General features: G+C 41.9%; 1 protein-coding gene across 1 annotated transcript in view; it reads right to left on the reverse strand.

Moving 5' to 3' along the window:
* Positions 1-23,026, reverse strand: part of LOC140203402 (sodium/myo-inositol cotransporter 2-like) — a 134,123-nt gene that overhangs the window by 41,460 nt on the left and 69,637 nt on the right. The window contains exons 9-10 of the mRNA XM_072269460.1: positions 11,992-12,099; positions 4,966-5,116 (exon numbers count right to left, since the gene is read on the reverse strand). Of these exons, the coding sequence (XP_072125561.1) occupies positions 4,966-5,116; positions 11,992-12,099 (259 nt within the window). The remainder of the gene's footprint in view (positions 1-4,965; positions 5,117-11,991; positions 12,100-23,026) is intronic.

Consider the following 23,026-nt stretch of genomic DNA (forward strand, 5'->3'; position numbering starts at 1 on the left):
TTCCAGAGATCCGTGGCACAAATGATTGAAGGCCTGGACGGGGTGGTCAACATCATTGTTGATTTGCTGATACTGGGGTGACACAATTGAGGAACATGATCAGAGACTGAGGAAGCTCCAAGAGAGAGCACAACCTAAAACTGAACAAAAGTAAATGTAAGATCAGAACTACAGAGATCAAATACATAGGTCATGTACTCAGTGCTGATGGGCTAAAACCAGATGATGAAAAGGTCAGAGCTGTGGTACAGCTACCACCACCCAAAGACAAGCAAGAACTATGGAGGTTCATGGGCATGATACAGTATCTTGCCAAATTCATTCCCAACTTATCAGAGGTCAGCACTCCACTCTGAAAGCTGCTAGAGAGCAACATTGAATGACGTTGGGAAGACGAACAAAAGAAAAGTTTTGACACATTGAAGCAGTTGGTTACCAATGCACCAGCACTCAAGTTCTATGATGTCAATAAACCAGTGACGATGTCTGTGGATGCCAGTTCGGGGGGAATAGGAGCTGTTATACTGCAGGATGGGAGGCCTGTGGTGTATGGATCACGAGCACTTACAGACTGTCAACACCGATATGCTCAAATTGAGAGGGAATTACTCGCCATAGTTTATGGGTGTGAGAAGTTCCACCAATATGTATATGGCAAAGAAATCCAGGTTGAGAGTGATCACAAACCACTTGAGAGCATCTTCAAAAAGCCACTCCACCAAGCTCCTATGAGGCTGCAAAGGATGCTTCTCAGGCTACAGAGTTACATTCTGACAATCACCTATAAGCCAGGAAAAGAACTGTACATCGCTGATGCTTTGAGCAGTGCTTACCTCAAAGAGCAAAAGGAAGAGTTGCTAGGAAGAGAGCTGGAGGTCAACTGGGTTACACCTCAGCTACCCATCTCTAAGGAGAAGTTGAACATGTTCAGGAAAGCGACTGCAGATGATCCTGAAATGCAAATGCTAAGAGACCTAACAATGAATGTATGGCCAACAGAAAGAAAAGATGTTTCAAAGGAAATGCAGAAATACTGGACATTTAAAGAGGAAATCAAGGAAGGTAGTGCACCCGTGGCTGACAAGAGAAATTAGGGATAGTATCAATTCCAAAGAAGAAGCATACAAATTAGCCAGAGAAAGTGGCTCACCTGAGGACTGGGAGAAATTCAGAGTTCAGCAGAGGAGGACAAAGGGCTTAATTAGGAAGGGGAAAAAAGATTATGAGAGAAAACTGGCAGGAAACATAAAAACGGACTGTAAAAGCTTTTATAGATATGTAAAAAGGAAAAGACTAGTAAAGACAAATGTAGGTCCCCTGCAGACAGAAACAGGTGAATTGATTATGGGGAGCAAGGACATGGCAGACCAATTGAATAATTACTTTGGTTCTGTCTTCACTAGGGAGGACATAAATAATCTTCCAGAAATAGTAAGGGACAGAGGGTCCAGTGAGATGGAGGAACTGAGCGAAATACATGTTAGTAGGGAAGTGGTGTTAGGTAAATTGAAGGGATTGAAGGCAGATAAATCCCCAGGGCCAGATGGTCTGCATCCCAGGGTGCTTAAGGAAGTAGCCCAAGAAATAGTGGATGCATTAGTGATAATTTTTCAAAACTCTTTAGATTCTGGACTAGTTCCTGAGGATTGGAGGGTGGCTAATATAACTTCACTTTTTAAAAAAGGAGGGAGAGAGAAACCGGGGAATTATAGACCGGTTAGCCTAACGTCGGTGGTGGGGAAACTGCTGGAGTCAGTTATCAAGGATGTGATAACAGCACATTTGGAAAGCGGTGAAATGATCGGACAAAGTCAGCATGGATTTGTGAAAGGAAAATCATGTCTGACGAATCTCATAGAATTTTTTGAGGAGGTAACTAGTAGAGTGGATAGGGGAGAACCAGTGGATGTGGTATATTTGGATTTTCAGAAGGCTTTTGACAAGGTCCCACACAGGAGATTAGTGTGCAAACTTAAAGCACACGGTATTGGGGGTAAGGTATTGGTGTGGGTGGAGAGTTGGTTAGCAGACAGGAAGCAAAGAGTGGGAATAAACGGGACCTTTTCAGAATGGCAGGCGGTGACTAGTGGGGTACCACAAGGCTCAGTGCTGGGACCCCAGTTGTTTACAATATATATTAATGACTTGGATGAGGGAATTAAATGCAGCATCTCCAAGTTTGCGGATGACACGAAGCTGGGTGGCAGTGTTAGCTGTGAGGAGGATGCTAAGAGGATGCAGGGTGACTTGGATAGGTTGGGTGAGTGGGCAAATTCATGGCAGATGCAATTTAATGTGGACAAATGTGAAGTTATCCACTTTGGTGGCAAAAATAGGAAAACAGATTATTATCTGAATGGTGGCCGATTAGGAAAAGGGGAGGTGCAACGAGACCTGGGTGTCATTATACACCAGTCATTGAAAGTGGGCATGCAGGTACAGCAGGCGGTGAAAAAGGCGAATGGTATGCTGGCATTTATAGCGAGAGGATTCGAGTACAGGAGCAGGGAGGTACTACTGCAGTTGTACAAGGCCTTGGTGAGACTACACCTGGAGTATTGTGTGCAGTTTTGGTCCCCTAATCTGAGGAAAGACATCCTTGCCATAGAGGTAGTACAAAGAAGGTTCACCAGATTGATTCCTGGGATGGCAGGACTTTCATATGAAGAAAGACTGGATGAACTGGGCTTGTACTTGTTGGAATTTAGAAGATTGAGGGGGGATCTGATTGAAATGTATAAGATCCTAAAGGGATTGGACAGGCTAGATGCAGGAAGATTGTTCCCGATGTTGGGGAAGTCCAGAACGAGGGGTCACAGTTTGAGGATAGAGGGGAAGCCTTTTAGGACCGAGATTAGGAAAAACTTCTTCACACAGAGAGTGGTGAATCTGTGGAATTCTCTGCCACAGGAAACAGTTGAGGCCAGTTCATTGGCTATATTTAAGAGGGAGTTCGATATGGCCCTTGTGGCTACGGGGGTTAGGGGGTATGGAGGGAAGGCTGGGGCGGGGTTCTGAGTTGGATGATCAGCCATGATCATAATAAATGGCGGTGCAGGCTCGAAGGGCCGAATGGCCTACTCCTGCACCTATTTTCTATGTTTCTATGTTTCTATGAAATCAGCTATGCATCAGGACTAACGTTCAAAATGGCAAAACCCATCGTACCAAACCAAATGAGACAGGAAATGCTCAACAGAATTCATGAGTCGCACCTGGTGATAGTGAAATGTAAAGAAAGAGCAAGGGACATTCTCTATTGGCCAGGCATGTCAACTCAGATGGAGGACATTGTGTCTCAGTGTGCTGTCTGTAATGAAAACAAAATCAGCAATCCAAGAGAGCCTTTGCTTCCCAACCCACTACCAGGAAGACCATGGGAGAAGATTGGCACAGATCTCTTTCACTACAATGGTGCAGAATATCTGCTTTGTGTGGACTACTATTCAAAATATCTGGAGATCAACAAGTTAAGTGACACGTCCAGTCAAGGTGTCATTACCGCAATGAAGTAAACATTCACAAAACATGGTATTCCAGATATTGTCGTTAGTGACAATGGTCCACAATATGCCAGTGGTGAGTTCAGAGGGTTCTCAGAAAGCTGGGAATTTCAACATGTTACTTCCAGTCCAGGGCACGTTCCGTCTAATGGACAAGCAGAGAACTGTACAAACTGTCAAGAACATGCTCAAGAAGGCACATAGCAGCAACGGTGACTTTTACATTGCTCTGCTTGAATACCGCAACGCACCGATTGAGGGTGTGGGGTTCTCTCCTGCGCAGCTGTTGATGGGACATTGTCTGAAGTCCAAACTGCCAACATCCACAACTCTACTGACTCCTGAAGGTAATGCACAAGTACATGACAAGCAAAAGTACAAGCAAATAAAGCAGAAGATCTACTATGACAGACATACAAGACAGTTGCCAGATCTGCATACAGATGGAAATGTCAGCTGTGGTTGTGAACAGACATCAGCAACCAAGATCCTTCATAGTTCACATGCCGGATGGAGGAGTCTACAGGAGGAACAGGAAACATCTGCTGAAGACAGGCGAGAGGGAGTTTCCACGTACAGATGCACAGGACATTTCCACATATACAGACATGGAAACAAACGACACCAAGAGTGATGCAGACCACAAAGACACAGTAGTCACTCGAGAGACTGACACGGATGAAGGACAAGCACAGTCACAGTTGTATCGCACACGGTCTGGGAGACAGGTCAAACTTCCAGCTAGATACAGAGATTAGACATACATACAGTCTCACACAGTTTGAGGCAAAGTCACTCATATATAAGTTTCAAGGTGTGAAATAAAAGGTTTATTAGTCTACGTTAGTAAAAGAAAATACACTGATGTTAGTATTGTAAGATACAATGCAGAATACAGTACAAGAAGGTAAGATTTTTTTTAGTTTATGTTGCACTGTAAGAAGGGCATACCTAGAGGCATTGTTTTGGTAATTCACAGTGCTGTAAAAAGAAAAAAAAAATCTTGAGAAGGGAGGTGTAATGTATTGTGTAAGTATTCGTAGCCTCAGAGTGCGTATGACGTCAAGACGTACAGAAGTAAAAATGGAAGTCTGGTGAATAAACGTGGTTGTTCAATCTACAGCAGCGTCCGAGTCACATCAATATTACAGCTTAACCCAGACCACCAGAGGCGCACACCCATGATCCACTGGGATCGACATTGCTTACATTTCAATGTGGTCATGCTTTTCTTGTTCCTCAGTTCTACCCATATAGCATCACTAGATGAGCACTGTGAGACATTTTCCCTGACTAGTAATGCCATTCCTCCCCCTATAATCCCTCCTGCTCTATCACGACTAAAACAACAGAACCACCAATACTAAGTGTTAAACATACTAACACTTTTTGACAGAAGGGCACCATTGTGCTTACATTTACTTTAACATAGCCAAGAATAGCCAACTCTGTATTTCCCTACCTGCCAACAACCATGAGCTCCCATTCACTGCAGTGGGGCCGGAGGTGGTGCCAGATGTCCATTGTAAATAATGTGCTTGCACTGTTGAAGATTGAAGTGAGGGAGGACATGAGAGCAGCGACCATGACTGCAACCATCAAGCCCCGTAGTCCTGCAGTTGGAGAATGAGAGCAAAAATGGAGTCAAGCTTTGAACTAAAGGCAGTGTCATACATTGCCCTGAGAGGCGATTTATTTGATTTAAACCCCTCTAAACTAAATAAATCAGGAATATTATTTTCCCAATATTGACACACACCTCATAACCTAAAAACAAAAGAAATAGAAGCAGAGGCAGATCAATGATTCAACATGATTGTTGCTGATCATTTACCTCACCACTGCTGTACTGAACAAACCCCGTAACCCTAATCTCTGTTAACAGCTAAAAATCTACGATTGTGTAACACCTGTGTAGCACTGGTCTAATCTTGTGTTACTGGTTGCTACAGTCTTTAGAAGAAAAATCAAATTACGTAGTACTACACTAGGAGCTAGCAGGTCATCTGAAGCTCCAGATGTCGGAAGGAGGCAGTGAATAGAAAACACACACTTCTGGATGCAAGTTTTGTTTATAAAAAAACAATATATACAAAATATTTACATTAGTAAGAACAAATCAAAATGCCAACATTCTGTTAGGTTTCAAATCCCAGATATCAACAAAAACCAAGTTCCTGTTTTGTTAGAATGAGTTACATATGATATCATACTTGTTAAATAGGGTACCGTGCACAATCCTGATTTGATGGAGACAGCCGTGAGAAACACGGAGGAACATCAGGAGAAACTTCTGAAATGCCCGGTTCGCTGCTGCTGCTACTGTACGATCGAAAATCTCCGGAGGGAAGGCCCCAAAAATCCTCGGCTTTGCCTGCTGCTGGCGGCCAGGGCTGAGGTTGAAGCGCTCGGCAGAGATGGTGCTCGGTGTCAGAGGCTCGAAGTTTTCGGACAACTCAGAGTTGGTCTGTGGTCAGGCATAGCAGGGAGAGTTTTCTTCCTTCTCCCGTCTGCGGGAGATGTGGGACTTTCGAGAGACTTTGAACTTTTTTTACCGTGCCCACGGCCTGTTCTTCATCAAGTTATGGTATTGCTTGCACTGCTGTAACTATATGTCATAATTATGTGGTTTTTGTCAGTTTTTCAGTCTTGGTCTGTCCTGTGTTTCTGTGATATCACACTGGAGGAATATTATATCATTTCTTAATGCATGCATTACTACATGACAATAAAAGAGGACTGTGTGTCCTCATAATCTAATCTAATCTAATCTAATTCATTAGAATAAAGTTTATTATTCCAATTTCCCAAATTAAATGGATTTAGTGTTATTCCCTATTTAAAGGTTTACAGACTAATCTTTCCTTTTTATCATCCCTAGTTAGTTAGAAAACTAACCGAGTTCCTATCCTGAAGTATTATAATTAACTTCAGTTTCAGTTCAAGTCAGTATATCTACAAATTCAAAAATTATATATATAGCTTAACTCCTTTCACGACAATTCTCCAACATCACAACTTTTAAACAAGGTAAATTCTATTCAGTAACTTATCAACGTCTTTGCAAAAATAATCAGTTCAGGCAGAAAATCAAATTCAGATCCTTCGAATGAAAATAAACGTATAAATCCAACCGTATTAAATCCTCTACGTCATTAAACATTTCGTTCTTGTGCTGGTTCTTCATCTTGGGTGGTTTGCCATCTTGTTTCATGGTTTGTTGAATGAAATAGTGGGTCATCCATGGAAAGTCAATTCACACAAAAACAAACCTGACCAAATCCCTTGGTGTGATTTTACAGAACTAATTCCCAGTTACACGGTAGAGATCTTGGGCACTCATCTCTGCCGATATTGTCTTGTTATAGCTGCTGCGAGTTATAGCCATAGCTTCAATAGATCTTTTATCACTATCGTCTCTCCTCCAGGGGTTTCACCCTGAGGTTTTCAAGTAGGGTAGAGATACTCACTACTAATTCTACTTTTAACAGTTTATATCTTTAGTTTCTAATAGTGTGCTGCTTTTCTCTTGCTTTCCCGCGCCTGCAACAGCTGCACATAGTTTTTTTTACCCCAAGCTTTCTTTTTATTTTAAAATTTGGTAAATCTCATTTTCATCCCTCCATGGTTGGAGCTTTCTAACGAAACATCTTTGGGTTTAATTAACCTGGGTTACAATTGTCTTCAGTAATCTCATTTACCGGGGCCCCACAGCACTCAGAAATTTCTAAAGATCAGCCCCTTGTGATTGAGGGAATATTTCTTAACTGGCTTTCTATTTATTTTGAGACATGAAATCTTTTCCTCAAAAGGCAAAAAATGTAAATAGTTTTACAGAAAAAGTAGATAAATAAGTGAATGAACGGTTACTGTAGGTTGTAATAAGGATAGCTATGATTAAGAGACCAAAAGGTCTACCCCCCTGAGACAGTATGCCCATATATAACCACACACCTACCCTATTCTCCTCCATGGTAAATGTGTATGTGTTAATGAAATCATCTTATTCTTGTTTACTCATGAGAGTACTGCTGGAAAATGATGCTGGAGAGGTAAGTAATGGAGGACAAAGAAATGGTAGATGAAGTGGCAGTTCCACAGGGGTCTGTGTTGGAACAACTTCATTTTATTTTGTGTCAGTCTTCACTATGGAAGACACCAGTGACTCAAGAGTGTCAGGGGACCGAAGTGAGTGCAGTTGTTATTACTAAGGAAAAGGTGCTTGAGAAGCTGTCTACTAAATCACCTGGACCTGATAGACTACACGCCAGGGTTCTGAAAGATGTAGTATACTGGAGGCTTTGTAATGATCTTTCAAGAATCATTACATTTTGGAATAATTCCAGGGGAATGGAAAATCGCATCTGTCACTCTACTCTGTATGGGAGGGAGGCAAAAGATGGGAAAGTATAGGCTGGTTAGCTTGACTTCAGTAATTGGCAAGATGTTAGATCCCATTATTAAGGATGAGGTTTTGGGGTATTTGGAGGCACATAGTAAAACAGGTCAAAGTCAGCAAGGTTTCTTTAAAGGAAATCTTGCCTGACAAATCTGTTGGAATTGTTTGAGGAAATAACAAGCAGGATAGAGAGAGGAGAATTGGTGGATGTTGTGTACTTGGATTTTCATGAGGCTTTTGACAAGGTGCCACACGTGAAGCTGCTTATCAAGATAAAAGGCCATGGTATTACAGGAAAGAAGGCAGAGTTTAGGAGGGATAACGACACCTAGCGGTGACTCTTTTGCTTGCATCTTCGAAAACAGCTCTATTTCTACCTTTAATATCTTTATTTTTCCCTTTCAGGGCTCTTTTGAAGACCCTGACCTGGAGTTACACACAGGCTTCGGTTCTTTGCAGGAATGGGACCCGTTCTTGGGGTTCCACGACTGGCTGTTATATGACATGCCAAGGGTTTGGCCTGAGAGTCTCGCTCGAGTTTAGAAGCCTAAGATCTCGGGGCTCTGGAGACAGGCAGATCGAGGGTTGGTGTCATGGCAGGAGACTCGTGTGTCATCGGGGAGGCTGGAAAATCTTTCGCTGTGGGCCCAAAGGCTCAAGGCCTTTGCGATCTTCAGACACAGAGTTCGAAAAAAGCGACGAAACAGACTTTTAACATCGTAAACCAGTGGGTTGTTGTTATGTCTCCCGCTCGCTGTGAAAACGGGGGACACCTCCCTCTCCCTTGCCAGGAAGAGAGAGAACCTATGGTTTGTTGAATGTCAGATGAAATGCGAAGCCTTTGGGGTAACTTTGGTCTGTGTCTTTGCTATCGCTTAGCTCACACTTGGGCCCGGTGAAGGCTCGATGCACTTTATTCTGCCGGTGGGAGGAGGGGGATTGTTGCTTGCCACCGCTTACATGCAGGAGGGTGGAACTGGGGGGTTCTTTGGGGTTCCCATGTTTAAATGTTGTTCATTTCTTTGGGGCACTTCTCTGTTTTCATGGATGTTTGTGAAGAAAAAGCGTTTCAGGATGGATATTGAATACATTTCTCTGACATGAAATTAGACCTTTGAACCTTTGAAGATACTACCATGGTCAGAAGATTGTCTGACTGGCAAGAGGCATAGTATGGGAATAAAGGGGGCCTTTTTTGGTTGGCTGCTGGTGACTAGTGGTGTCCCACAGGGGTCTGTGTTGAGATCGCTTCATTTTCTTTTATGAGGAATTATATGCAGGATTAGAAGGGTAAGAACCTCACTGACTTATTGGCAGCTTGACAAGTCGTGCTGTGAGAATAATGTATGAAAAAAGAAGTGTTTGTTGCATGAGAAAGCTGCTGTGTGTACCCTTATCAAAGTATGTAAGTGATAACGGATTTATAACAGCAGCCCCAGACAGTACTCGGGTGCTCACTTGATTCGTAGATTTTCCGAAGTTCTGTGAGTGGGGCTCTGTAGCTAAACTGAGTGACACAAGCTTGCTAATAAACAGTATGTAATTTTAGGTAAACTGTGTTTGACAATTATTCCCTGGGTCTGAAGCTAAAGTCCTCTGGTAGAGAGGCAGATTTTTGGGACAGTGGGTAAAGAAGTGGCAGATGGAATATAGTATAGGGAAGTGCATGGTCATGCACTTTGGTGGAAGGAACAAAGTCATAAACTATTTTTTAGTTGGAAAAAAATCAAAAAACGGCTGCAAAGGGACTGAGAGTGCTTGTGCAAGTTTCTAAAGGTTAACATGCAGGTTGAGTCAATGGTAAGGAAGACAAAAGTAATGTTAGCATTCATAGAGGACTAGAATATAAAAACAAGGATGTAATGCTGTGGCTTTATTAGCCATCAGTCAGACTGCACTTGGAGTCTTGTGGGCAGTTTTAGGCTGCATATTTAAGAAACGATATAGACTACAATAGGGTCTTTTAAGAGACTCCTGGACAGGTGTATGGAGCTCAGAAAAATAGAGGGCTATGGGTAATCCTAGGTAATTTCTCAGGTAAGGATTAGATTAGATTAGGTTAGATTAGATTATGAGGACACTCAGTCCTCGTTTATTGTCATTTAGAAATGTATGCATTAAAAATGATACAATGTTCCTCCAGAGTGATATCACAGAAACACAACACAAACCAAGACTAAAACTGACAAAACCACATAATTATAACAACAGTGCAAAGCAATACCGTAATTTGATAAAGAGCAGACCATGGGCATGGTAAAAAAGAGTCTCAAAGTTCCGATAGCCTCATCATCTCACGCAGACGGTAGAAGGGAGGAACTCTCCCTGCCATGAACCTCCAAGTGCCGCAAACTTGCCAATGCCGCACCATTGGAAGCATCCAACCGCAGCGGACTCTGAGTCCATCTGAAAACTTCGAGCCTCTGACACCGAGCACCGAGCTGTTCAGCACAGCTTTGTGGGCTGAAGGGCCTCCATTGTGCTGTAGGTTTTCTATGTTTTCTAGGATATGCTGGCATTGGAGAGGGACCAGAGGAGGCTCATGAGAATGATTTTGGGAATGAAAGGTTAACAGATGAAAAGCGTTTGATGGCTGCGGGCCTCTATGTTGGAAACCACTGAAACCTATCAAGTATTGAAAAGCCTAGCTAGGGAGGATGTTTACTTTAGTGGGTGAGTCTAGGACCATAAGGCATAGACTCAGAATAGAGGGACATCCATTTAGACAGCGATGAGGAGGAATTTCTTTAACTAGACAGTAGTGAATCTGTGGAATTTGTTGCCACAGACTGCTGTAAAGTCATTGAGTATATTTAAAGCGGAGGTTGATAGATTTTTGATTAGTAAGGGGCGTCAAAGGTTACAGGGAGAAGGCAGGAGAATGCGGTTGAAAGAGAAGATAAATCAGCTATGATAGAATGGCGAAGATGATTTGATGGGCCGAATGGCCTAATTCTTCTCCTATGACTTATAATCTTATGGACGGTGTTGGGTCCGCTACTTTTCATATAACATGTTCATATCTGGATGATGGAATTAATGGCTTTGTAGACAAGTTTGCAGATGATACAAATATACTAGTTGGAGGGGGCAGGTGGTCATGTTGAGAATGCAGGAAGTTTGCAAAAGGTCTTGGACAGATTAGGAGAATAGGCAAAGTAGTGCAGATGCAGTAGAGTTTAGGGAAGAGTCTGGATCATGCACTTTGCTAGAAGGAATAAAAGTTCAGACTATTTTCTAAACAAGGAAAAAATTCAGAAATCAGAGCTGCAAAGAGATCTGTGAGTCCTACAGCAGATAAACAAGTTCTTGATCATGCTGTCATAGTTTTCTGCCTAATCCCATCTGCCTTCACCCAGATGATCTAACCTACTGTAGCTCTATTCCTCAGAATTGTGTACATGTTCTCCTGCTCTCCAGGGGATAAAATCATAACCTGTTCAACCTACCTCCGTAATTCTGGTCAAGTCATGGCAACATCGGTGTAAGTTTTCTCTACATTATTTCAGACGCATTGATATCTTTTCTGTCAGTAGGTGACCAGAACTGCACACAATACTCCAAATGTGGTCTTGTACAACTTCACCATAACATAACATCCCAACTCCTGAGCTGATTTATGAAGATCAGTTTTCCAAAAGATCTCTTTACAACTCTCAAGGAATCTTGGATCTGTTTACCAAACCCTTTATTGTACTGCACATCTCAGTGCTCTACTATTTACTGTCTAAGTCTTACCCTAGTCTGTTCTCCCATATGTCTGCATTGAATTGCATCTGCTAAGCTGCTCCAGGTTACTTTGCAAGCTTTGATAGCCTTCTACTGCACCATCAATCTTGGTGTCATCCACATATTTATTGATCCTGTTTACCATATTCTTTCGTAAAATAAAATATAGAATCGGCTGCAAGTTACATTTGCCCAGGCCATTTAAGCTGCTGCATCAACTTCCTCCTGCTAAGCTCTGATGAATACAGCAAAACATAGGCCCTTCAATAATCCACTTAATTCAGTCAGAAGATTACAAACAATGAGTGGCAGTCTCACCCCAATGCAGTTCCAGCGCCAATTTAGAATTTGACAATTTACCTCCAGGGAGCAGTTCCATTACAAGCAATGGATATGCGATATCTGTGCATCCAGCTGGATTGCCACAAACTCTGCGACAGGTATCTGCATCTATACAAGCCACGAGATCTAAAATAAGAAGAATGTTTTGTGAGCATCAGAAATTGAACTTCTTGAATGACCCATATCCCTTTCACAGATTGTCTGATTTCTACACTTCTATTTAAAATATTATGGAGACACATCAGCTGCCATTTATTGATAAGTACAGAAGGAACTCCCTCTCCTTCCCTCTCCATTCCCCTCTTCTTCACTTTCTCCCTCTCCAGATTTGCAGGTAATGGAGCATCGAAGCTGCACTCTGAATGAACGGGATGCACATACAGGATGACTCCTGGGACAAGGGCTGTCCTATAGAAGTTAGTTTGCTCTTTAGAGTTTAGAAGACTGTGCATTGATTTTATTGAAGCATGTAAGATCTTAGGGAGATTGAAGGATAGATGTTGAGTTGCTGTCATGAGTGGGAAAGCCTCTAGATACAATACTCGGGTCCAGTATTTTAAAAATCAGATACGTAGGAACAACTCCTGGTTGGGGTACCTGGAATTCTCTGCCCCAGAGTGTTTGGAGGCTGAGTCATTGAAGTTATTTAGAGAGCATAAGTTTTGAAAGATCAGGGAATTGAGGGCTGTGGGGAAATAGCACAGAAGAGTTGTTGAAGTCTGGGCAGATCATATTAAATAGTGGGGACATTTCGGGAGCTCAGTGGCCTACTGCTGCTCTTGTTTTCTTGTGCCTTTGTGCGTCAGTGAGCACTTTGAAACATCCCTGCTCCTCCTCTTACAGTATTTCATTAGGCTCATTCCTTCCTGGAAGCTCCTACTCTCTATTCTATTTCCACTTCCCTTCCTCTGTAACTGCAAAAGGTGCAGAACATTGCCTGTTACCTCAGTGCTGCCCACCATTCAGAATCACAGCACTCTGTCCACAAGAAGTGTTACACTCCTTTCAATCTAGTGTATGGCATTTGCTGCTTATGTTGTGGTCACATATGCATTACAGAGACCAAACAGGATTACGTGACCTCTTTCTGGGGTACCTCTATTCAGTTTGCAATGTGGCTGCAGGCTTCCAGTCACGTCTCTTTAATTCTCTTTTCCATTCACACTTTGCCATTACAGATAATGAGCATTTTCTGTTTTCATTTCAGATTTCCAAAACCAAAGATATCTTTTGTAACATTAGTCTGCATCTCCACTGGAACATTCTGCACCAGCCAGACAGCAGTCTTCAGCTTTTTGTCATTTAACCTCACTGATCCCCCCACCCATCCCGGGTTATCCCCTTTATGTTCTCCCCATTCCCTATACTATCTGCAACTTAAAACCTATTTATTTCCAATCTTTAATACAAACAGAAGATACTCTGGGTAGGCAACAGGTTCACAGATTTTCCCAACTAGTTGAGTATCCCAGCGATTATTGTTTTTATTTCAAATTCCCAGTGTGCTGGAAGCCCTCAGCAGGTTTAGCAACATCTGTGGAGAGAGGAGCAGAGATAATGTTTCAGGTCAAAGACCATCATCAGTAGGTGGGCTGTACGTAGAATTTCCTGGAATCTGCAGGAGTTAGGGATGGAGCTAACTCTGGAATACCAAAGTTTTGAAGATGCTGTCAGCCCTGAACTAATTTAGAATCATGGAATCCTATAGCACAGACACAAGATTTTTTTTTTGGCCCTCTATGTCCATGCCAGCAATCAAGTATCCCTACACTAATCCCATTTGGAGACTTTGGGGTACAGATCGATAGATCTCAAAAGTTAGCATAACAGATAGATGAGGTGTTGACAAATATATATGGGAAACTTGTTTTCATTGTCTGGGACATTTATTCTAAGAGCAGAAAGGTTCTGATACAGCTTTATTAAATGTTGATTATATCATAGCTAGAATATCGTGTGAAGTTCTAATCTCCCCTCTATGGGGAGAATGTGATTGCAGAAAGGGTACAGCAAAGATTTACCATGATGTAGCTTGGGATCGGCTTTTCAGCTTTGAGGAGAGACTCCTTCTGTTCCTAGGGCCCCATCATTCATTGTGAAACTCGTAACCTTATTTGCCATTGGAAAGTGCATTGCCACACAGTTATCAGGATTAAATTGCCCCGCCTTACTTACCAACTGATCACTATCACGCTGTAGTCCAATATTATCCTCATCACAATTAATAATAACTCTAATATTCATGTCACCCACAAACTTACTAATGATACATTCTACATTCATGATCAAATTGTTACTGTGTGTAACAGTCCCAACACCAGCGCTACACCATTGGTCACAGGCTTCCCATCACAAAAACAACTCTTTATACAATCACCAAGCCAATTTCCTTTGGGGTCTAATCTTTTGTACCAGTCTCCCATTGACATCCTGCTAAAAGTCTGACTGAAGTCCATATAGTAGACTACATGAAATGCACATTCTACCTCTTCATTTCCAATAGCAAATGGAACTTCCATGAACTTGCATTATAGTCGCAGTTCTGTTAGTGCATCCCAATATGCATTTTTTTTGGCATGTGCCTGCGTGCGTGCAAGTCTATGCGTATGCGTCTGCGTGCGCATCTGTGCATGTGCATCTACGTGTCTGTGCGTGCGTCCATGATGATGTCTTTTTCGTGGCTTTTATAAGGCACGGAGCGAGAGAGAGAGAGAGAGACTGTGTGGCGCGCCACTCCTCACACAGACATTTTCGCAGTATTTTCCCCTTATTTTACGTGGTCAAGTTGCGGTCTCGACACTCAACACGGCACGGATGGAAAGCGTACTCGGGAGCAGACCTGGCTAGTTTCGAACCCGGGAACCTTCGCTCCCAGGTCCGGCGACGATGTCATTGCGCCACCAGCCGGTCCCCCAGTATGCATTTTATCCATATTTAAGCTCACCAAGACATCTATTGTTTAATGATAACAACAACTTCCCTCTCCCTCCCCATGAAATGGACAAGTGCCATTCCTTTTCAATTCAGAGACAGATTTATACAACACAGAAACAGGCTCTTGGGCCTAACTCTTCCATGCCAGCCATGAAACCTATCTGAATATGTATCATTTGCTTGTCTTTGGTCCCTAAACCTTTCCAATTGTAGTTCTATCTATGTCTACTATTTCCTCTGGCAGTTCATGCCATATACACACCACCCTCTGTGTGAAAAACCTACCACTCAGAACTTTTCTCCTCTCTCCTTAAACCCGTGGCCACAGGTTTTAAGACACCTACTCTTGGAAAAAGATTGTTACTATCTTTCCTATTCATGCCATTCATAATTTTATAAAGCTCTATAAGGTCACCTCCCAGCCTATGCAATCTCACATTATAACTCAGGCCCTACAATGCTGACAACATCTTTGTGAACCTTTTCTGCACCCTTTTGTATAATTACATCCTCCCTCTGTATGGCCACACAAAATACTCCAGTGCATCTTGTACAACTATAAGACGATGTCCATCTCATAGACTCAATGCCCTGGCAGATGAAGGCAATCATCTAGGGCATCATGGAAGCATAGCAGTTAACATGATGCTATTTTAACTCAGGGCAGTGGAGTTCAGAGTTCAATACCAGTGTCCTCGGCGAGGAGACACTGTATGTCCTGGGCTTCCTCTGGGTCCTCCAGTTTCCTCCCACACTCTAAAGACATACTGGGTAGCTTAACTGATCATTGTAAATTGGTTAGGGTTAAATTGGGGTTGTTGGTGGTTGCTGTGCAGTGTGGCTCGAAGGGCTGGAAAGGCCCAATTCATACTGTATCTCTAAATAAGTCAGTAAATAAATAAATAAGTAAAATAATGCGAGAAGCTTTTTACACCATTTTTACATCAACTTGTGCTGCCACTTTCAGGGAACCATGCAATTATACCCCTCTCTACAACATTCTTCAGTACCCTGCCACTATACATGTCCGCATATGGTTTAACTTACCAAAATCACTTAATTTGTTTGCGTTAAATGCCATCAATAGACTTATTCACTGTCCAACAATTCTGCAAATGTACTCTCATGCCACGTACATTCTCATCTAAATCAATGCCATATGACAAACAACAAAGGAGCCAGCACTGATTCCTATGCCACAGGCCTGCAGTCTGATAACCAACTATCCACGACCTCTCTCTGTTTCCTATCTCCAAGCCCATCTTACTCTGGATCCCAGATCAGCTTAAGTTGCAGGACCTGTTCTCATCAGTCTCCTTGGTCACTTCTTCAAAAATTCAGTCGAATCTGTGAGACATGATTTCCTATGCATAAAGTCATACTACCTATCCTCAATCGGTCCTTGTCTTTTCAAATACTTTAAAATCCCACATTTCAGAATCCCTTCCAGTAACTTTCAAAGGTACATTTAATGTCAGAGAAATGTATACAATATACATCCTGAAATTCTTTTTCTTTGCAACCATCCACGAAAACAGAGGAGTGCCCCAAAAAATTCCCACAACTGACTGGCCTGAATGCCTTGATTTGCCCTCGCAGTCTTTCTTAAATAAAGGCATAATATGAAGGGGAACACAAGGGGAACTTTCACTCAGAGGGTGGTGAGAGTGTGGAATGAACTGCCAGGGCAAGTAAAATTTAGGAGAAATTTGGATAGGTACATGACTGGAAAGGGTAAGGAAGGTTATGGTCCAGTTGCAGGTTGATAGGACTAGGCAGATAAATAGGTCAGCACAGAGTAGATGGGCTGAAGAGCCTGTTTCTGCCCTGTAGTGTTCTATGATCCTATTAGTGATTCCCTGTCTTCTAGTATCTGTGATTCTACTAGTATTTTTTTTCCCCCTTTGCTTCCCACAATATCCTAGAATATATCTGGTTAGGCACTAAGGATTTATCTACCTTTATACAGTGCCTATAAAAAGTATTCACCCCCCCGGAAGTTTTCATGTTTTATTGTTTTACAACATTGAATCACAGTGGATTTAATTTGGCTTTTTTTGATACTGATCAACAGAAAAAGACTCTCTTGTATCAAAGTGAAAACAGATTTCTCCAAAGTGATCTAAATTAATTATAAATATAAAACACAAAATAATTGATAGCATAAGTATTCAACCCCTTCAAGTTAGTATTTAGTAGATGCACCTTTGGCAGCAATTACAGCCTTGAGCCTGTGTGGATAGGTCTCTATCAGCTTTGCACATCTGGACACTGTAATTTTTCCCCATTCTTCTTGACAAAACTGCTCAAGCTCTGTCAGATTGCATGAGGATTGTGAGAGAACAGACCTTTTCAAGTCTAACCACAAATTCTCAATTGGATTGCGGTTTCGTCTCTGACTTGTCCATTCCAGGACATTAACTTTGTTGTCATTAAATGCTTCCTGTGTAGCTTTGGCTTTATGCTTGGGGTCATTGTCTTGCTGGAAAACAAATCTTCTCCCAAGTCGCAGTTCTCTTGCAGACTGCGACAGGTTTTCCTTCAGGATTTCCCTGTATTTTGGTGCATTCATTTTACCTTCTAACTTCACAAGCCTTCCAGGGCCTGCTGTAGTGAAGCATTCCCACAGCATGATGCAGCCACCACCATGCTTCACACTAGGGATGGTGTGTGTTTTGATTATGTACGATGTTTGGATTACCCCAAACATCACACTTAGTCTGATGGCCAAAGAGCTTGATTTTGGCTCCATCAGACCATAGAACCTTCTTCCAGCTGAATTCAGTGTCTCCCACGTGCCTTCTGGCAAACACTAGCCAAAATTTCAAGTAAGTTTTTTTTTCAACAGTGGCTTTCTCTTTGCCATTCTCTCATAAAGCTGTGACTGGTGAAGCACCCAGGCAACAGTTGCTATATGCACAGTCTCTTCCATCTCAACCACTGAAGCTTGTAACTTCCAGAGTTGTCACAGGTCTCCTGGTGGCCTCCCTCACTAGTCCCCTTGCACAGTCACTCAGTTTTTGAGGACAGCCTGCTCTAGGCAGATTTACAGCTGTGCCAGATTCTTTCCATTTCTTGATGATTGACTTAACTGTACTCCAAGCGATACACAGTGAATTGGAAATTTTCTTGTATCCATCTCCTGACTTGTGCTTTTCAATAACCTTTCCATGGAGTTGCTTGAAGCGTTCTTTTGTCTTTATTGTGTAGTTTTTGCCAGGATACTGACTCACCAGCAGTTGGACCTTCCAGATACAGATGTATTTTTACTACAGTCAATTGGTACACCTGGACTGCACACAGGCGATCTCCATTTAACTAATTATGTGACCTCTAAAACCAATTGGCTGCATCAGTGATGATTTGGTGTGTCATATTAAAAGGGAGTGAATACTTATGCAATCCATTATTTTGTGTTTTATATTTGTAATTAATTTAGAACACTTTGTAGAAATCTGTTTTCATATTAACACAAAAGCATCTTTTCTGTTGATCAGTGCCTAAAAAGCCAAATTAAATCTACTGTGATTCAATGCTATAAAACAAAACATGCGTAATGCCCTGGTGATGGTTTTACTGTTAATATTGTAGGGCATCTCATGTAGAATCAGTGTTTGTGTTATGGTTCAAGATAACAGGTGTTTCGGAATGTGAGCCATCCAAGCAGGGGAGCAGTTTTTTTTTGTGTGCCTGACACCAGTGCGAGCTTTGTCTTTGTTCGGCAGGAGGGGAAGAGAAAAGACACTGGAGAGAACCGGTCATTGGATTCAATCCGGTGGGGACCATGATTCAATGGAGCACGGTGTGGGAGTCTACTGAAGATTGGTAAATGTGACTTTTGGAAGAGTTGAACTCCAGCCTGTGCACACTTGACTGTTTAATTATAATGGGCCCTTTTTTCCCTTTCTTTTCTTTACTAACCCTCAAGTTAATATTCATAAATATACTTCTTATAATTATATGCAGTGTGCGGTTTGTAATTTCCTAGCAATGAGTGGTAACAGGGCAGCAAATCACATAGCATTCACACAGACCAGGGCTTGAGTGGGAGAGATATCCCAATTTGATTGATTTGGTGGGACTGGAGTGCGTATTCCCTAGGTATACACAGCCTGAGATCAGTGGGTCTTTTAACACAGCCTTGGGAGACTACCAGCTAGGACTAACAAGCCATTTCCAGAGACGCCCGAGAAGAAAGGGGTTTCACATGAAAACTTCCAAGGGAGGGTTGAATAGTTTTTATAGGAACTGAAGGTTTCAAGACAACCGACACCTCCTCATTCATAATGTTGATATGTTCCAGGATATCACTATTCCCTTTCCTGAACTCAACAGCTTTCATGTCCTTCTCCTGAGTAAATATAGGTGGGAATTATTTATTTAAGACCTCATCCATTTCCCAAAGCTCCACATGTAGATGACAAAACTGACACCTAAGCATCTCCATAGTTACTCTTCTACTCTTAAAATAGCTATGGCGTCGTTTAGTATTCTGTGGAAGATGTGAGCAGTATGCCAGAAATACAAGTGTCATGGGCAGAAGTTAGTGTAGTTGTCATTACTAAAGAGAATTTACTTGGCAACCTGAAAGGTCTGAAGGTAGATATGTCACTGACCAGATGGACTGCACCCAAGAGTCCTGAAAGAAACAGCTGAAGAAATTGTGGATGCACTAGCGATGATCTTTCAAGAATCATTAGATACTGGAGTGGTTTTGGAAGACTGGAAAATAGTAAATATCAAACCACTCAAAGAAGAGGGAGGCAGAGGAAATTAAATTATAAACATGAAGCTGCTAAACAAGGTAAGAGTCCATGATATTACAGGAAAGATACTTGCAAGGATAGATGATTGGTTGACTGACAGCAGACTGAGAGTGGGAATAAAGGGGGCCCTTTCTGGTTGGCTGCCCGTGACTAATGATGTTCTGCGGGGGTCAGTGTAGGGACTGCTTCTTTTCCCATTATATGTCAGATGATGGAATTGATAGCTTTGTGGCCATGTTTGCGAATGATATGAAGATAGGTGGAGGGATATATAGTGTAGAGGAAGCCAAGAGTTTGTAGAAGGACTTAGGCAGATTGGGAGAATGGGCAAAGAAGTGGCAGATGAAATATAGTGTGAGAAAGTGTATGCTCATGCACTTTGGTAGAAGATATAAAGGCATGGACTAGCTTCTAATCAGGGAGAACATTCAAAATTCAGAGGTGTAAGGAGACTTGGGAGTCCTCATGGAGGATTACCGAAAGGTTAATTTGCAGGTTGAATCAGTGCTAAGAAAGGTAAATACAATGTTAGCATTCGTTCCAAGGGGACTAGAATACAAGAGCAAGGATGTCATGCTAAGGCTTTATAAGGCACCAATCAGACCACATTTGGAGTATTGTAAGCAGTTTTGGGCTCCTTATTTAAGAAAAAAATTGTGCTGGATTGGAAAGGGTTCAGAGGAGATCATGAGAATGATTTTAGGAATGAAAGAGTTAACATATAAGGTACTGGCACGAGTTTAGTAGAATGAGAAGTTTTATTAAAACCTATCGAGTATTCAAAGGCCTAGATATAGTGGATGTGGACAGGATCTTTCCTATCGTGGGTGAGTCGAGGACCATAGGGGAAGACCTCACAATTGAGGGATGTCCATTTAGAAGGACGAGGAGAAGGAATTTATTTCGCCAGATGGTAGTGAATCTGTGGAATTAATTGCCATAGCTGTGGAGGCCAGGTCATTGAGTATATTTAAAGCGGAGGTTGTGATAGATGCTTAATTAGTCAGGGTGTCAAAGGTTACAGGGAGAAGGCAGGAGATTGGGATTACGAGGGATAGTAAATCCGCTATGATGGAATGGCAAAGCAGACTCAATGGGTCAAATGGCCTAATTCTCCTCCACGTCTTATGGTCTTCTCCTCAAGTGCTTCGCTCAGTCCCAGCTGCCTGTATCTGACATATGCCTCCTTTTTTTCTTACCCAGAGCCTCAGAATTCTTTGTCATCCAGGGTCCCCTAACCCTGCCAGCTTTGCCCTTCACTTTAACATGTTGAACTGAACTCTCCCCAAGTCACTTTTAAAAGCTTCTGAACTACCAAAGCATCACTTTACCCGCAACCATCCTCTCCCAATCAACTTTTGCAAGTTCCTGTCTAATGCCATCAAAATTCGCTTTGCCCCAAATTTAGGACTTTAATTTGTGAATCAGTCCTACCTCTTCCCATAATTTAAAAAAATGACTTATGGTCACTGATTCCAAAGTGCTCCCACTGACACTTCAACCAGTTATCCTGTCTTATTTCCCAAGAAGAGGTCCAGTGTTGCCTCCTCTCTAATAGGGCCTTCCACATATTTCCACAGGGAAAACTTTCCAGGACACATATAATGGAGATGAGGAGGAATTTCTTTAGCCAGAGGGTGGTGAATCTGTGGAACTCATTATTACAGGCAGCTATGGAGGCCAAGTCTTTATGTATATTTAAGGCAGAGGTTGATGGATTCTTGACTGGTCAAGGGATGAAGGGATATGGGGAGAAGGCAGGAGATTGGGCTGAGAGAAAAAATGGATCAGCCATGATGAAATGGTGGAGCAGACATGACAGGCCAAATGGCCTAATTCTGCTCTTATATCTTATGGTCTTACAATAAATTCTACCCCATCTAATTCATTAGCACCAGGAAAGTCCTTGTCAACATTAGAGAAATTAAAATCATCAACTATTATAGCCTTATTAATCTTACACCTATCTGTGATTCCCTGACACATTCACTCCTCCAATTCCCTCTGACTATTGGTGGATTCAGATGACTTTGTTGAATACAGATGAAAAGTATTCATTTTGTACTTCACCTCTGTCCTCTACAAACTGATTATCCCTTTGGTCTCTGATAAGCCATCCACTTTATCTGTTTACTCTTGTACATAATATGTTTGTAAAATGCTTTGAGATTTTCTTTATTTTTGTCTGCCAGTGAATTGTTATTTGAATGGAGATCTTATGGTTGTGAGTAAGAAAGGTAAGTTTAAGATAAGATACAATTTCAGCATTATGATTTTAATTTAATGTTTAATTCTTTGAAAATGTTTTACAGAAAACAGGATATTTCAGCACAGTACAGGCCCTTTAGCCCATGACATTGTGCCAACCTTTTAACATATTCTAAGATAAATTTAACCCTCCCTCCTATAATTTTTCTGTCATCCATGTGCATGTCTGAGAGTTTCTTAAAAGCTCCAAATGTAGCTGCCTCTATGGCCACCCATGGCAGGGTATTCTAAACACTCACCACTCCTTCCTTTGACATCCCTCCCACACTTCCCTCCAGTCATCTTAAAATTACGCCTCCTCGTATTAGCCATTTTTGCCTTGAGAAAAAGCATCCGGCTATTCACATGATCTATACCTCTTATCATCTTGTACACCTCTATGAAGTCACCTCTTATCCGCCTTCGCTCAAAGACAAAAGCCCCAGCTCGCTCAAAATTCAAAGTAAATTTATTATCAAAGTCCATATATGTCACCATATACAACCCTGAGGTTCATTTTATTGTGGACAAACTTAATAAATCCATAATAGGATAATAACCATAATAGGATCAATGACAGACTGCATGAAGAAATAATAATAATATACAAATTAGCAATAAATATCTAGAACATGAGGTGAAGAGTCCCTGAAAGTGAGTCCTTAGGTTGTGGGAACATTTCAACGATGGGACAAGTGAAGTTCTCCCCTTTGGTTCAAGAGTCTGATGGTTGAACGGTAATAACTGTTGATGAACCTGGTGGTGTGAGTGAATCCTGTCCTCATAAGACATGCTCTCTAATTCAAGTAACATCCTGGTAAATCTCCTCTGTAGCCTTTCCTAAGCTACCACATCTGTCCTAAAATGAGGCGACAGAACTGAACAAAATATTACAGGTGTGGTCCAACCAGGGTTTTATAGGGTTAAAAAAATTAATCACGGCACTTGAACTCAATCTCCCGACTATGAAGGCCAACACACCATATGACTTCTTAACAACCCTATTAACTTGTGCAGCAACTTAGGGAGATCTATGAACATGGACCCCAAGATCTCTCTGTTCTTCCACACTGCAAAGAATCCTGCCATTAACTCTGTATCCTGTC

The sequence above is a fragment of the Mobula birostris genome, chromosome 9, assembly GCF_030028105.1.
Source record: "Mobula birostris isolate sMobBir1 chromosome 9, sMobBir1.hap1, whole genome shotgun sequence".
Taxonomy (NCBI): Eukaryota; Metazoa; Chordata; class Chondrichthyes; order Myliobatiformes; family Myliobatidae; genus Mobula; species Mobula birostris.